This window comes from Hemiscyllium ocellatum, chromosome 5 (assembly GCF_020745735.1).
Source record: "Hemiscyllium ocellatum isolate sHemOce1 chromosome 5, sHemOce1.pat.X.cur, whole genome shotgun sequence".
Taxonomy (NCBI): domain Eukaryota; kingdom Metazoa; phylum Chordata; class Chondrichthyes; order Orectolobiformes; family Hemiscylliidae; genus Hemiscyllium; species Hemiscyllium ocellatum.
In genome coordinates, this window is record NC_083405.1 from 137,535,955 (window position 1) to 137,552,375 (window position 16,421).

General features: G+C 43.6%; 1 protein-coding gene across 1 annotated transcript in view; it reads right to left on the reverse strand.

The window, feature by feature from the left end:
• The window catches only part of bop1 (BOP1 ribosomal biogenesis factor), a 164,773-nt gene that overhangs the window by 17,738 nt on the left and 130,614 nt on the right, over positions 1–16,421 (reverse strand). The window contains exons 5-8 of the mRNA XM_060825243.1: positions 13,699–13,816; positions 3,565–3,666; positions 2,035–2,247; positions 348–509 (exon numbers count right to left, since the gene is read on the reverse strand). Of these exons, the coding sequence (XP_060681226.1) occupies positions 348–509; positions 2,035–2,247; positions 3,565–3,666; positions 13,699–13,816 (595 nt within the window). The remainder of the gene's footprint in view (positions 1–347; positions 510–2,034; positions 2,248–3,564; positions 3,667–13,698; positions 13,817–16,421) is intronic.

Below are 16,421 nucleotides of genomic sequence, written 5' to 3' on the forward strand. Positions count from 1 at the left end.
TTGAACACTGGCTTTGGCTCCCTCTCAGCTAGGTATGAAAGAACCCACAGTAATATTTAAAAGTTCCTCCCCATTCTCTGGCCAACATTCCATAACAATGACCCAATTGAGAATAACTGGCCGCGCACACGCGCATGTGTGTGCATAAACTAATCATCGTGATTCTCTATATAACAATACTATTAACAATAACAATTAACAATTACTTCAAAAAGTAAATTTTGTAAAAGGAATTAATGCAAAAGGTCTCTGAAAACAACTGACCAATCTTGAAAGTAATTTTAAGAGCAGCATAAGCCTTTTCTCTGGCATTTCAGGGTCCCAGAATGAAAAAAGAATGAACCTACTCTCATCTTCCTTTGTCGCGGACAGAGGTACAGATCGAGGCACCGTTCAAAGCGTTCGTGAATGAAGCGTGAAAATGCAGGCACGGCACGCAAAGATGTGAATTTCTGTGGGAGGAAGTTCAGCTTCCGTTCCTCAGGTTCCTGCTGTTCCCAGGCCAGTCTCTGCAAAAAGACAAACATCAGGCAAGCAACATAAGACCAGGTGGAATAAGGGAGTCAATGAAGCGAAGCATGCATGTTCCTGTTTCTGGGTCACTGCACACAAACGATGACTGCAATCTATGAGATCATATCCAGAGGTGCAGAGAACAATCCTGTTGTTAGGAAGGACAAACAAAAAAGAATGACTTAATCATCTAGGGCTCTTTCTCCTCAGAAACAGGTTTATAGGGGACTCTGTACAAATACAACATCTAACCTGCAACTACAGGGCTTTGTATAGTAAGGCAACACTGGAAACCTCATCTCTGCTGCTGTTTCTCATTTGCTGCTTTACCCAGTTTGAATTTTGTGAATCTAGGAGTTCAGCAAGAGCTTTTCTTGACTACTGTCACATTGTATCTAAAACTACTTATGTTGCACTGGTAGCTCACGGTAGTTGGGAATAAAGTCAGAAGTCACACAACACCAGGTTATAGTCCAACAGACCTATTTAAAATCTCAAGCTTTCAGAGCACTGCTCCTTAGTCACCTGGTGTTGTGTGAAGTCTGACTTTGTCCACCCCAGTCCAACACCTGCATCTCCACATCATAGTTGGGAATTAATAGCGTAAGGGAGATGGCTCCCCATATCCCTACCCCATCCCTGTGTCTCCATGGCACACACTCATACGACCATGAAAAAGACATGTTCTAACAGTGACATGAATCAGGGAGACCATTCAGCTTATTCTTTCAGATAAAACTTGCCATAATGTTGAATTTTCTTTCCTGCCCATTGGCTGTACAGATATTGTTACATTTTCCCAATGGTGGGGTCACACCTTCGTCATACACACAAACCTACATTAAGGCTGCTTAACCAGCCAGTTGGAAGAGCACATAACCATCAGATGGGGCGAGGGGCAATTGCTTATGTGCTTCTTTAGAATAAGGAGGGGCAAAAGCAATATCCATGTCCCACAAGTAAATGAGAAACAAAGGATGGGTAGGAGGAAATAAGACAGAAACAAAAATATTCAAACCATCAATGCCCCCTCCATCCAATGGGTGCAGCAAGGCAGATTGCTTCATGCTGAAAATGTGTTGCTGGAAAAGCGCAGCAGGTCAGGCAGCATCGACGTTTCGGGCATAAGCCCTTCTTCAGGAATGAAGAAGGGCTTATGCCCGAAACATCGATTGTCCTGCTCTTTGAATGCTGCCTGACCTGCTGCGCTTTTCCAGCAACACATTTTCAGCTCTGATCTCCAGCATCTGCAGTCCTCACTTTCTCCTTGAAGATTGCTTCATGCCTCAGGTATGTGATGTCAGACTGTACCTGCACTGGAAGGGATGTTGACTGCCTTCAGTGGACATCCCTGACACTGGAAAATCAACAGGGTACCTCCAACAGGATACTTCCACAATGATAGCTGTAAGCAGCTGAAAATAATGGCGATGGATAAGCATCCACCAAACATAACATTCAACCAACCAAAGGTAGCACACAGACTGGATACACAACCCAGCAGAGGAAGTAACTCATCACCTCTTCCTCTGTTAACAAGTACTCAGGTGGCGGGTTGTAAGATTCCTCGTGCCCTGGTAGCTTCAGCTTGGGTGCAGGGATGTGCATTTTATGACGTCCCAGGATTGCACTGGGATCTTCCTTTGCCCACAGGTCATAGTACCGTGGCGTGTCATCTCGAGGCTTGCGTGGTTTGATCCAGCCTAGTTTTATTGCACTGACAAGTTTTGATACCTGTAGAGAGATTAAATAGAACAACACAGTTTCAATGCGATGGAAGCAACATGTGGACCAAAGAACAGTGTTCTTCCCTGGCCATTAGTTTAAACACACTCCCTTACTCTGCTTTTAAGCAGATGCAGTCAAATTTTCATTTGATGTCAAGCTTCTATTAAGAATGCCCCTCGAAAATTGATTGAAGGTGAGTTTCGGCCATTGCACTGCCTCTCTGAGCTGTAAGGCGCAGACTTCAGTCCCAGTTGCAGGATGAGAGTCCAAAAGAATCCTGCCACTGATGCAGATTAGCCAGCACACTTTGACCAGCACAGATAAATGGGCAGGGTTAGTGGCTGGAGGAGTACCTGACTGTAAAATTCCAAAATGATAACGGTTTTTGATATGAAGGCTGACCAACCAACTTTGTGGTGAGCACATGTAACATACAAAAAGTTGAAAAAAAAAGGAATGAATTGATACAAGGCAAGTTTGCTTCCCTGAAGAGAATGGAAATTAATAGCATGTCCCTCCATCAACCTACATGCTGCGATGACTCTCAACACAGGAGAAGGCCATTTGGCCTATCAGTTGGTGTTGACACCTTGAAAAAGCAATTACATTTAGTCCAACATCCCTGTAACTCTGCAAGTAACTCATTATTAAGAACGTGTTCAATTCACCTTTGAAATTACTGATGGATTCAAATACCACCAACTTCTCAGGATCTGACATTCCTGATCCTGACAACTCTGAGTGAGTCAACTCCCCTTTAAATTATTTTGCCAATGACTGACCCAATTAGCAACAGATATAGTTTGTCCCCCTCCTGTATCAATTCCACTCTTTAGATGAAAGTCTGCGTTAGGCTATCTTGTAACTCCTTCTGTAGCAGGGAGAACAATCTTTTCATATCCTGCTCTTTCCTGAAGTCCCACACCAATGGTAATCTCCTGGTAAAAACCATACACGCACATACCAACACAGGATGAAGACCAACTGTAGGGGCCACTTATACCTTAATTTGAGAGCGTGAGATCGGATTTGTCTGGTTGCAGGTTGCTCATCTGTGTACAATAATAACTTCAGTAAATGATGTGACGCAATTTTGGAAGTGGTCAGTTCACACAAGTCAGGATAGTTTGAGGCCTTGAGCTATCATCTTAATTGACATTTCCGTGTGCGTGGGCCACCATTCATTTTAGAAGGTATATTTTTAGGTCTCATCCAATCCGAGCTGCAGTTTTGTTATCACTCCCTTACGGGTAAGAGTAAGAATCAGACCGAAGAATGATTCAACAGCCAAGGCCCAGCTCAGGAATAATTGCCTCAGCTTACCTTCTCCTTCTCAATGAGTGATGGAATGAAGCTGCGCTTGTGCGCTGGATGGTTGGTCACTGGGTGAATCATTGTCTCGTGGGTGAAGAAATCAATGGAAGGCTAAACAAAGAGAAGCAGAGAATATTCATTTCAGATTCTGTCTAAACCACACGACCACTGGAGAGTGTGTCAATTCACATAAGGCCCATCTGACAAATACACATTGAAATTCAATACATTGACATAGAACATAAACTCAAAACAGTAGGAAATGGGAGTGTGATGTAAGCCGAAAGTGGGATTAGATGGAGTGTAATATTAAAGGGTGCTGAGAGTGAAGGGGAGAGTGTGTTGTGGTGAACTCTCTTCCCTGGACCATTGGAGAACTCAGATATGCAAGTTAACTGTGTGTTTATTCAAACAACTTTAATGTTACACTGGCTAAACAGAATTTTGTCTGGCATTTGGTTCCAGATCTGTTCCACATCTGTCCAATCCCTACCCCATGTCTGATACATACAGGAAATCATCACTCCTTACACTTGAAATTCACATGTGGATATACTGCAGAAGAATAATATGTAAACAATGAACAGAAATCTTCCACCCTCAGACTTTCCTGTCTACAGGAATCTCTGCACTCTCTGGTCTCCTCGCAAGGTTGATCCAGGTTTTCAGGGAAACAAGGCTCATGCTTGGGAAACTGTGCCTTTCAGTACTGCCTTGTAAGGTGTTGTCTTATTCTTGTTGTATAAAATCACATTAAATTTCGACTACAGAGTAGTTAGATTGGGCAGGATAGTAAAGGGTGCAGGGAGGGGAAAGATGGGATTGGACTGGATGGGATATTAAAGGAGGAAGGCCAGGCACGGGGTGGGAGTTCTGACTGGAAATGACAGTGTGGGTGTACCGATAGCAAATATACTAAAGTCGTTCAAAAAGGCAACTCACCCTGATCAAGGGCAGTTAGGATGGGAAATAAATGCTGGCCCAGCCAGTGATGCCCACATCCTGTGAGTGAATTTCAAAAAGCATTAAAGAGTGCAGGGGTGGAAGTGGCTTAGGTTGGGTGATTTGGAGGTGCTGGTGTTGGACTGGGGTGTACAAAGTTAAAAATCACACAACACCAGGTTATAGTCCAACAGGTTTAATTGGAAGCACTAGCTTTGGAAGCGCAACTCCTTCATCAGGTGGTTGTCTGATGAAGGAGCGTCCGAAAGCTAGTGCTTCCAATTAAACCTGTTGGACTTTAAGCTGGTGTTGTGTGATTTTTAACTTTGTAGAGTGGGTGACATATTAAAGTTTATAGGGACTGAGATAATAGATATGGGGATGTAATATCTGGACAGGTTTCGATGGGTGAAGGACTTTAATGCTTGAGGATTTTAATCATTCAGTATCATTTCAGCCAGAGAGTTAAGATGTTGTAGGTTAGGTGACATTAGCGCAGTCAGGTTAGGGTTGGTGCATTCTGTTCAAAGACTGACCCAATATCTCAGTAATGAATCACACACTCAGCCTCGACTGATGGAACTAAATATCTTTTCTTTCTGCGAGCTGCAAAGTCTGGGTCAGTTTTGAATGAGCTCCTAGAGGGCACAAAGCCAAGCTGGTGAACCTCCCTCCCTAGACTATCAGGCTGCCTTGGTGTATTCGATAGGAATTAAATTAATGCAGTTGGAAATGATTCCTTGTGTTGTACCTAGTCTAAGAGTCCTCAATGCAAACAACAGCAACAAAATAACAAAGAATAGGGAATTAGGAGAAGGCAAAGAAGGAGAAAATAATTCACCAGCATCCTTTACTCCAATAGACATTAGGGAAGAAAAGAAATTCCTTTGAAAGGTCACCTGCCTCAAGACATTTGCTCTGTCCCTGAGGGCCAGCGCTTAGACAGATTTCACCGACTTCAGGCCAACCTGAGAGTGTTTTTGAAAGAACAGACCGCATTCACTGGGATGAAGTATGTTCAGAGGAATTCAGTGTAAATTCTTTGGGTAGAAATTTTGAAATTCAGCCCAAGTTAGGAAACTATTAAAAAGAAACCTTTCGAGTAACCCTTTGCATTCAAAACTTCCCCAGTGGATCCAAAACACTGATAAACTAATGGAGTTAGAGGTGCATATTATGCCACCAGCTGGGCATTGTACCAGACCACTGTGTATGAAAGAACCATTGAAAACAATCTCTCAGAAAACGAGGCCATTTGACCCTTCATTTCTATGCTGACTCTTTGAAAAAGCTTTCCAATTAATCACACTCTGCTATTTGCCAGGAGCTCTGCATTTTCTCCCCCATCACCTAAATGATTTATCCAAGGGGACACAGGGATGTAATTGTAAGGCAGAACTCCAGACTCATGTTTCAAAAACATAAGTTGAAGTTCCACCATGGTGGATGGTGAAATTTGAATTCAATAACAATCTGGATTTAAAAGCTATCCCACTGTTAATTGCTGTAACTGCTGATTTTTGTAAAAGTCTAAGAGGTTCACTAAGTGACTCCAGACTCTCCGCGATCTGGAAAAGGAAAAAGATGGTCCGCAAAAAAAGGGATTTGGATTGTGGGAAGGCAGATATTATTAAAACATGGCAGGATCTGGCCAATATAGTCTGGGAAAGGTTACTTCTGGGTAAATCCTCAGCAGAACAGTGGGAAGTGTTCTGTGCACGGCCCACTCCTGCTGCCGTGCCGATGACGCTTAATCACCACAAAACGATTTAAAGAAGAAAAAAGAACAAAAGGAAAAAAAGAAGAGGAGAAAGGAAGAAAGAAAGCAGATGGGAGTGGACGAGCCTCTGCTCCTTCGCTGCCGTCTCGAATCTGTGAGGACTGGATAAGGAAGAAAAGAAAGAGACTTTTAATAGGTATAAAGGGAGCAAATCAACAGAGGCGATAGTGGAATTTAGAAAGAACAAAGGGAAGGGGATAACTAGGGATACAGACCTATTAGGGTCCAAAGGGCAATTTGAGAGTGGAGAACATTAGTAGGGTGTTAAAACGAGTAAGAGAAAGTAAGGACAGCAGATGCTGGAGATCAGGATAGAGAGTGTGGGGCTGGAAAAGCACAGCAGGTCAGGCCGCAACCGAGGAGCAGGAGAATTGATGTATCGTGCAAAAGGCTGATGAAGGGTTTATGCTCGAGAAGTTGATTCTCCTGCTCCTTGGATGCTGCCTGACCTGTTAAAACGAGTACTTTACATCCGTCTTCACTTTGGTGGAGGAGGGTGTAGGTACAGATTTCAGGAAGATGTACTGAGAGGGTCATGAGCTGTGCAAAGATGTGTTTCTGCCATAGCTGGAACTGCAGTCCTGATCACTGTAGTAAAGGAAGGGTGTGTTTGCATCCCTAATGCCAGGGGTAAGGATTTCTCCAAGTCGGCACAGGACATTCTGAAAGGGGAGGGTAAATAGTCAGAGATTGTGATCCATATTGGAACTAAAGAAATAGGCTGGAAGGGTGATAAGATGCTGTAAAGAGATTTAGGGAATTAGACATAAAGTTACAAAGTAGGATCTCTGGGGTTGTCATCTCCGAATTACTTCCCGTGCTCATGAGGCCAGAAATAGGAAGATAGTCCAGCTGAATACGTGGCTAAAGAGTTGGTGTAGGAGGGAGGGAATCAGAAGTCGGATCACTGGAATCTCTTCCAGGGTAGGTGGGACCTGTTCAAAAAGAACGGATTGTACCTAAACTGGAGGGGCTCCAATATCCACGTGGGGAGGTTTGCTAGTGCCATTCAGGAGGATATCAACCTGTATGGCAGATGGGTGGGAACGAAAGCAACATGTGAGAAGGGAGAGGTTAATAGGATGGAGAAGCACAGCCAATTTAATGAACAAAGCTGGACTACAACAAGTCCCTGAATAAGACAGGAGGGAGAAGTAATAAAAAAGATGCTAAAGACAGGATACAGTGTACAGCCAAAGTTAGAGTTCTTTTCACAAATGCATAGAATGTAAGGAACAAATTAAATGAGCTGCAGGCACAGATTCAAATTGAAAACTATGATATAGCAGATATTAAACAGTCATGGCTGCAGATAGTCCGGACTGGGATCGAAATATACCAGGACATAAGGTTTACAGGAGGGAGAGAGAAAATGGCAGATGGGTGGCACGGTGGCACAGTGGTTAGCACTGCTGCCTCACAGCGCCCGAGACCCGGGTTCAATTCCCGACTCAGATGACTGACTGTGTGGAGTTTGCATGTTCTCCCCGTGTCTGCGTGGGTTTCCTCCGGGTGCTCCGGTTTCCTCCCACAGTCCAAAGATGTGCGGGTCAGGTGAATTGGCCACGCTAAATTGCCCATAGTGTTAGGTAGGGGTATGGGTGGGTTGCGCTTCGGCGGGTCGGTGTGGACTTGTTGGGCCGAAGGGCCTGTTTCCACACTGAAAGTAATCTAATCTAATGGGTCTACAGTGTCAGAATCCCGACCGGGTGGATTTGTAGATTGTAGATTACTTACAGTGTGGAAACAGGCCCTTCGGCCCAACAAGTCCACACCGACCCTCCGAAGAGCAACACACCCAGACCCATTACACTTACCCCTTCACCTAACACTACAGGCAATTTAGCATGGTTAATTCACCTAACCTGCACATTTTTGGAATGTGGGAGGAAACCCACACAGACACGGGTAGAATGTGCAAACTCCACACAGACTGTTGCCTGAGGTGGGAATTGAACCCGTGTCTCTGGCACTGTGAGGCAGCTGTGAGGCAGCAGTGCTAACCACTGTGCCACCATACCACCCATTTGGCCCAAAGGTCCACACCAACCCTCCGAAGAGTAACCCACCCAAACCCATTCCCTTACCCTTTTACTCTACACTTGCCCCTGACTAATGCACCTAAACTACACATCCCTGAACAGTATGGGCAATTTAACAAGGCCAATCCATCTAGCCTGTACATCTCTGGATTATGGGAGGAAACCAGAGCACCCAGAGGAAACCCACGCAGACATGGGGAGAATATGCAAACTCCCCACAGACAGTTGCCTGAGGCTGGAATCGAACCTAGGTTCCTGGCATTGTGAGGCAGCAGTGCTAATCACTGAACCACTGTCATCCACAGAAGCATTACTAATTAGAAACAATATCTTATGGTGAGGGAGAAAGCATCCAGTGGAGACATTATAGGTGGAACTGAGGAATTGTTAAGCAACTAAAACCTTGAGAGGTGTCATCTATAGACCACCGGGTAGTAGGTCAGAAGTGCTAGATTGTATAAATGCTGAAATCAGGCAACCATGTAGCAGATGCAGAATAGTATTAATGAGGGATTTTAATCTTACCATAGGCTGGGAGAGACAGACAAGTTGCTTGTGGCATTCTGCTCTTTAAGAAGGGTGACAGATGGGAACCAGGGAATTACAGACCATTTAGTCTGGCCTATGTTTAACTTGAGCCATGAGACTTCAAGGGATCCAGAGTCAATGTTAAGTACTCCAAAAGAAAACTCTCCTGTCGTATACCACTATGCCACCACTTGTGTTGGGCCAGTCACGCTAAAGGGACAGGACATATTCAGGGATGGTGATGCTGACATGTGGGACATTATCTATTAGTTATGATTGTTGCTTGACTTGTCTGTAAAACAGCCCTCCCAATTTACCAGGAGAAAGAAATTAGAGGCTGAGAGGAAGCTAGCTAGGAATGTAAAATCAAAGAGCAAGAGCTTATTTTGGGATCTAAAAAGATAACGAGCAAAGTAAGTGCTGGTCCTCGAAAAGGGTGAGAATGAGGAGCTAACAGAAGATAATAAGGAAATGGTGAATAGAATAAACAAATGTTTTATTTCTGCATTCACTATAGAGAATTCAAAAATTTCTGGTAATAGCTATAAATCAAGAGATGGAAGAGACTGAGTGAAATCACTATCACGAGGCACCCTGGTTTAAAAGAGGTGACCAAAACAGCAGATGATGCATTGATGTTAATTTTCCAAAGTTCCCTCACTTCAAGAAAGGTTCGGTCATACGACAGAGTAGAAACTTGAACCCCTCTATTCAAGAAGGAAGGAGGCAGAAAGTTGTGGGAAACTGTAGGCCAGTTTGCTTGATGCTTTTCTGAGGAAGATATTAGAGTCAATCATTATATAGATATTATAGCTGTGCACCTAAAAAGCTCAAAGTAATCAGGAAGAGTCAGCATGGTTTTGAATAAAAAGGAAATCAATTTAAATCAATTTTTGGAGTTCTTCAGTTTGGATAAAAAGGCTGAAGATGCATGATACTTGTAATTCCAAAAGGCATTTGATAAAATATTGTATCAAAGATTTGTGGGTAAAATAAAAGCTGATGGTTTCGTGGGTAATGAATATGTTAGAATGGATAGAGGATTAGCTGTCTGGCAGAAAACAGAGTTTGCATAATGGGTCTTTGGCAGGATAGGACTAGTGGAATCCTGCAGAGATCTGTGCTGGGGCCTCAGCCTTTTACTACCTATACTAAAGATGAGGCAAGTGAAGGTGTGGTAGCCAAATTCACAGACAATACCAAGGTAAGTAGCAAAGTATGTTTTGAAGTTTTGCATAAGGAGAGTTTAAGTAAGTGGACAAAAATCAGACAATGGAGTACAATATGGGAAAATGTGAAGTTGTTATTTTGGCTGGAAGAATGACTGTTGAATTCCAACTTGCAGAGGGATTTAGATACACTGGTGCATCAGTGACAAAAAGTTAGCATGCAGCAACAGCTCATAATCAAGCTATTGGGGATGCCATCTTTTATTATGACAGGAGCTGATCAAGAACAAAAGGGATGTTATGCTTCACTTGTACAGGGCATTGGTGAGAACATATTTTGAATATGTGCAGTCTTGGTCTCCTTATTTAAGAAAGAATGTAAATGCACTGGTAGTGTTTCAGGGAATGCTTACTAGACCAATAGTTAGAATGAGTGAGCTGTCTTATGAAGTTAGGTTGCTTAGGCTGGGTTTATTTCTACTGGATTTTAAAAAAGTAAGTGGTGACCTGACTGAAGTATATAATGTTCTGACTGCACTTGACAAGGGAACCACGGGAAGGAGGTTTTCCCTGTTGGTCGATCCAGAACTCAGGGACACTATTTCTAAATTGGGGGGGGGGGGGGCTTGCCCTCTCAGGACTGAGATGAGGATAACTTTGCTGAGTGCTTTGCAATTTTAGAACACACTGTCTTGAAAGGTGTGGCAAGATGGATCGTTGAGGTGGTTAGGAGGGAATGTGAAATTCAAAACACGAACAGATCAGCCATAAATCTTAGTGAATGGTAGAAAACGTTCAAGGGGCTGAATGGACTACTTTGGCTCCTATTTCATATGTTTACATCGCCCTCCTGCAGTTTCCCCTCGTGCAGTTTACCAAAAGGTTTCAGATTTTGAACACCTTCATTAAAGTCTCTCCTATCACTCTCTTCTCTTAAAATTCCCAGTCTCTGCATCTCCCCACATTTTTAAATGGGTCTCATCCCTGGATTTAATTCTGGCAAATTTCCTTTTCACCCTCGCCAAGGCCTTGACTTCTTTTCAATAACTTTTCTCTCTCACTCTAATCGGTTTTATGATGGAGAGGAGGCAGAAGGCTGCAGCAGCTGCAATAGAAGGACACACATGCATGCCCGAGAAAGCCCCTGCAGTAGTCCTGTGATACTGGCCTGAAATTCAGAATAGATAAGGGAATAAATTAAACAAATGCAGCAATTTGCTGGCTATCGCTGATGCTGCTGTCCACGTTCTACCTTGCCTCAAAACTCCATTTCTGTACATTTGAGACTGGATCTAAATTTCTCATCCACAGCTTTGCATTCCTCCTTGGTCTCACTGCTCCCAATCGATGCAACATTCTCCATCCTCCACCACTGCAAAAAACAAGCTATTCCTTGAATGCCTCCTCCCATTCTCTAAGTCCTACTGACCATTGTCTTAAAGTAAAAAGTGAGGTCTGCAGATGCTGGAGATCAGAGCTGAAAACGTGTTGCTGGTTAAAGCACAGCAGGTCAGGCAGCATCCAAGGAACAGGAAATTCGACGTTTCGGGCCAGAGCCCTTCATCAGGAAAGTTCCTGATGAAGGGCTCTGGCCCGAAACGTCGAATTTCCTGTTCCTTGGATGCTGCCTGACCTGCTGTGCTTTGACCGTTGTCTTAACCCTTGATATGCAACACTCCACATCCCTCTTTTTTAAAACCCCTCTCTGAAGAAGTTTGTTGTCAATCCTCTATAGTTTCACTGCGTCAGTGCCTATTTTATAACCATGCCTCTGTGAAGCACCTGGGCACACCCATCTATATTAAAAGGCACTGCTATAAATACAGGCTCAGTAATGCTGCTGGATTCTGGGGCCACCCCTCTTCAAAACCAAACCAAAGTGCTCCAGCATGGCCTACAGGGGGAGAACAGCCCGCCCTTGAGCAGGCCTGACAATGGAATTCTTGTCCACACCACATAGCTGAACACAAGAACACAAGATTATAATTCAATGCACTAGTTCATCAGCACCACCTTCTCAACAGCAAATGGGGATGGGCGATAAAAGCTGGCCTTGCAAACAATCTTCACAACCGATGAACAAAAGTTAAATAAAAATATGGGCTGGTCTGTAGGGAAGATTGGATGGTTCCTTCCCAGAGGTGAACTAGATCAAATGGCCTCTTCTGTGTTGCAAGCTTTTATGAAGTAGTGTAGGGTGCAAAACAGGAGGGTTTGCATATAGGGATGCAAGTTGAATGCAAGAAACGTACTGGAGATGGGAATTATTGGAGAGGGGGGGACAAGAGAACAGAATGTGGACAGTTTTGGGGGAGAGGGATCAACAGTAAGTTGGTAAGTTTCATCCAGGTCGGAAATATCCAATATAACACTGGAAAAAGATGTTGCAGTGGACAGTAAATGAAGTACCATTGAAACAAACAGACTTGCTCCTGATTTCGACGTTCTGTCCTAGTGATAACAAATGGGGCCACACTTTCAGGACACTGGCTTACTACATTCACAGCTCGCCAACAGCCCCTAGTGACAGACACATGCACTGCAGCAGAATAGCAAAAGCAGCTCTACAACTTAGAAATGTCAGAGACGCATTGAAAATCTGATCATTTGCAGTTACTGGCACACCATGAAATGCATATCCTGAATGATCAACCAAAGCAGAATTCATACGAGCAACAAGCATTTTGTAAGTGTTTAAAGATACAATTACAAGGAGATATGGGAACAGAGCTTGCACATAGGCTTGGGGTAGTCTGCTGGAATAGATGACACAATTGCAACAATATTTAGGCTTATTCACTTATTAATCTGTCTGAATAATTAACATTAATCCTCAAAACATTAAACTTCAGCCCTACAACATCAGAAACGTTACTTAAGGACAGATATTAATATGCAGAAGAGGATGATTAAGGTACCCAGAATGGGAGGCTTCAGTTCTTCGAGAAGCTAAAGGGAGGAAGAGTTTGGTGGTGAACTAAAGCTGGGAGAAGGCTGCAGCAAGTTGAGAGGGGAAGGATCTGTAAAATCGGACAAAGCTATTTCACAGTTCTGCGGGAGAGGAGCAAGGGAGTACATTTAAAAGAAGGGGCAGTAGTTAGTTTTTTTTACAAGGGGGAGGATTGTCAGGGTAGCAAACAGTGTTGGTACTGAACACAACAGTTTTTAAACAACAAAACAAGAGGAAAGGATTAAACGAGTCGTTTTACCTTGACAGCTGGCACATACATTATAGGCCGAATTTAACTCCTTCCACACTGCTAAATCCCACCACCCCATGCATTTATAACAAACGCACCATCGCTCTCCACACAGACTCAATTGCACTGAGTAAGCACACCACAGGTTCAATACAGCTCAGAGTTCCCTTGATACTGTCCCCATCAAACACATGCAGGACTGGTACAGAACAGAGTTAGAGACAGAGAGGAGTTTCCTGAACACTGTCCCTGTCTTTATCCAAACATAAAAGAATACTGCCAACAGACATTCTACAGAAAACTAGGAGCCAATGAGCAATCATGAGCATCAATGGTTCTCCTGCAGTTGGTGCCGCATTGTCTATCCGAGTTGTAGTACGGGTTTCGGAAATTCAGTGTATTTATTTCATTTCCAACTTAATCTGGAAGATGTGTTTGGTATACCAAAGGAAGATGATTGCTTGAAAATCAAATATTCCCACCTCATGTGGATTAAACTTGGCATCTCCAAACTGCCCCTTCTGGATTCTGTGGATGAGATTGATCTGTTCATCTGTTAGTCGAATTTCAGTGCCGGTCATCTTATCTGGAATGGTCCGCCTATGGAAAAGTAGTGGGGAAGGTGGGGAAACAGTGGTGTCAAGAAAATTATAATTGTTTAAAAACCAACCATATCATTTGCTTCACCATACCCTTGTTCAAGCTCTCAACTATGAGCCTCTGTCTTAATCTTTAACCTATCAATAAAGATAAGTATCACAAGCAACCAACAGGAAAAGCACAAAAGAAAACCATAACAACAAGAAACAAAACTAAGATATTCAGCTCTTTGAGCTCACTATATCATTCAGTAAGCTCATGACTGTTAGATTTCGCCTCTGACTCCGGTCCTGCCTGTCCCTAGTAACAATCGATTCCTCACACAGATTACAGATTACTTTCAGAATGAATTACTTGCAGGTGCCGGTGTTGGTCTGGGGTGGACCAAGTTAAAAATCACACAACATCAGGCTCTAGTCCAACAGGTTAATTTGGAAGCACTAGCTTTCGGAGCGCTGCTCCTTCATCAGGTCCTTCACCTCCACAATCACCTGATGGAGGAGCAGCTCTCTGAAAGCTAGTGGTTCCAAATAAACCTGTTGGTCTAGGACCTGGTGATCTTTAACTTTTTCAAAATGAAGGTAGGAAGGGGAAATAGAGGCTACAAACAAATAGATCAGCACGAAAGTTTTAAAAATCAAATTAAGAACGAAGTAATTAAAATAGAGATACTGGACCAGGTGATGCATTGTCCCTGCATGATGTAGGAGATGAAGGACCAAGTGCTGGCTGCTTGAGGAAATCCAGCTCAGAATTGATGAGATGGAGTCTGAGCTTTGAACATTATGACATGTTTGGGAGGGGGGATAGTTACCTGGATACTGTGGGTCAGGAGGCAGTCACACTCCTTAGATTAACTACCTCAAATTTGGTCAGTGGTCAGGGACAGGAGGATGCGAGGAGGTAGAGGGATCTCAGAGGTAGTGCTGAAGGAGTCTCAGCCCTTGAGCCTATCCAACAGGTTTGAAACTCTTGCTCTTGCTATGGATGAGAGTGTGTGGGCTGTAAGAAGGATGAACAAACTGACCATAACATCGTCGTACAGGAATCCATTGGCAGGGGTGGGAGTGGGAGAAAACAGAAGTATAGTCGTGGTTGGGGATTGTATGTTCAGGGGAATTGACACTATTCTACGGCCAGGACTGAGTGTTCCAAAGGCTATGTTGTCTGTCTGGTGCCCAACTTCAAGATCTCTCATCCAGGATGTGGAGGCGTGTGGAGTGTGAGGGAAAAGAGGATTTCTTTCTTTATTCCTTCACATGGTGAGGGTGTCACTGACTAGGACACTATGTATTGCCCTTCCCTAGTTGCCCAGAGGGCAGTTAGGAGTCAACCACATTGCTGTGGGTCTGGAGTCACACATATGCCAGACCAGGTAAGGATGGCAGTTTGCTTCCCTACAGGACATTAGTGAACCAGATGGGTTTTCCAACAATCGGCATGCCATCATTAGATTCTTATTTCCAGATATTTCTGAATTCAAATTCCACCATCTGCCATGGTGGGATTCAAATCCAGGTCCCCAGAATGTCATCTGGTTCTCTGAATTAATAGTCAAGCAACGATACCACCAGGCCATTGTCTCCTCCATTGTCATGGTCCAGGTCGGTACAAACGATATAGCTACAAAGAGAATCCGATGAGAAGATTTGAGCAGCAAGGGGCTAAGTTAAAAAACAGAACCAAAAAGGTCAATTTCTGGATTACTACCTGAGCCATGAGCTAAGTGGCACAGGGTGAACAAGATTCAAAAGAAAAACATATGGTTCTAAAGATTCGTGTGGGAAAGTATTGAGGAAGAAGGGGGCTGTTCTAATGGGATTGGCTCCTCCTGAATCATGCTGGGGCTAGGGTCCTGGCAAATCGCATGACTAGAGCTGTGGATAGGGCTTTAAACTATGTAATCAAGGGGATGGTTTCTGTTGCACGTGTGTTGGGGTGTGCGTGTGCGCACTCATGCTCAAAAGAGATAATTAAAGTTTCCAGAACAAGAAATTCCATATACAACAGAGTATTGAAAGAGTCAGGAATCTAACTTCAGGAACAGCAGATAAGGGAATAACTGTGAGAAGGGAGGAGGCGTGACCTCAGTCACTGATGAGATTTTAGGCTCCATTATTAAGGATGAGTTTGCAGAGTACTTGGAAATGCACTGCAAAATAGGGCTGAATCAGCACGGTTCCGTCAAGGGGAGGTCATGTCTGACAAATCTATTAGAATTCTTTGAGATGGTAATCAGCAACTTAGACCAAGGAGAATCAATGGACATATCTATTTAGATCTTCAAAGATCTTTGGTAAGGTGCCGAACAGGAAACTGCGAAATAAGACAAGACCCCATGATACTACGAGTAAGGTACTGCATGAAAAAAGGATTGGCTGACTGGCAGAAGGCAGAGAGTGGGATGAAAGGGAATTTTTTTAAGGATGGCTGCTGGTGACAAGTGGAGTTCCGCAGGGATCCATCTTGGAACCACAACTATTCACATTATACACTAACAATCTGGACAAAGGAACTGAGGGCATTGTGTGATCAGCAAATATAGAAACAATGACAGGTGGAGGGACAAATAGTGTTGGGGGAGTGGGGAGGCTGCAGAAGGGCC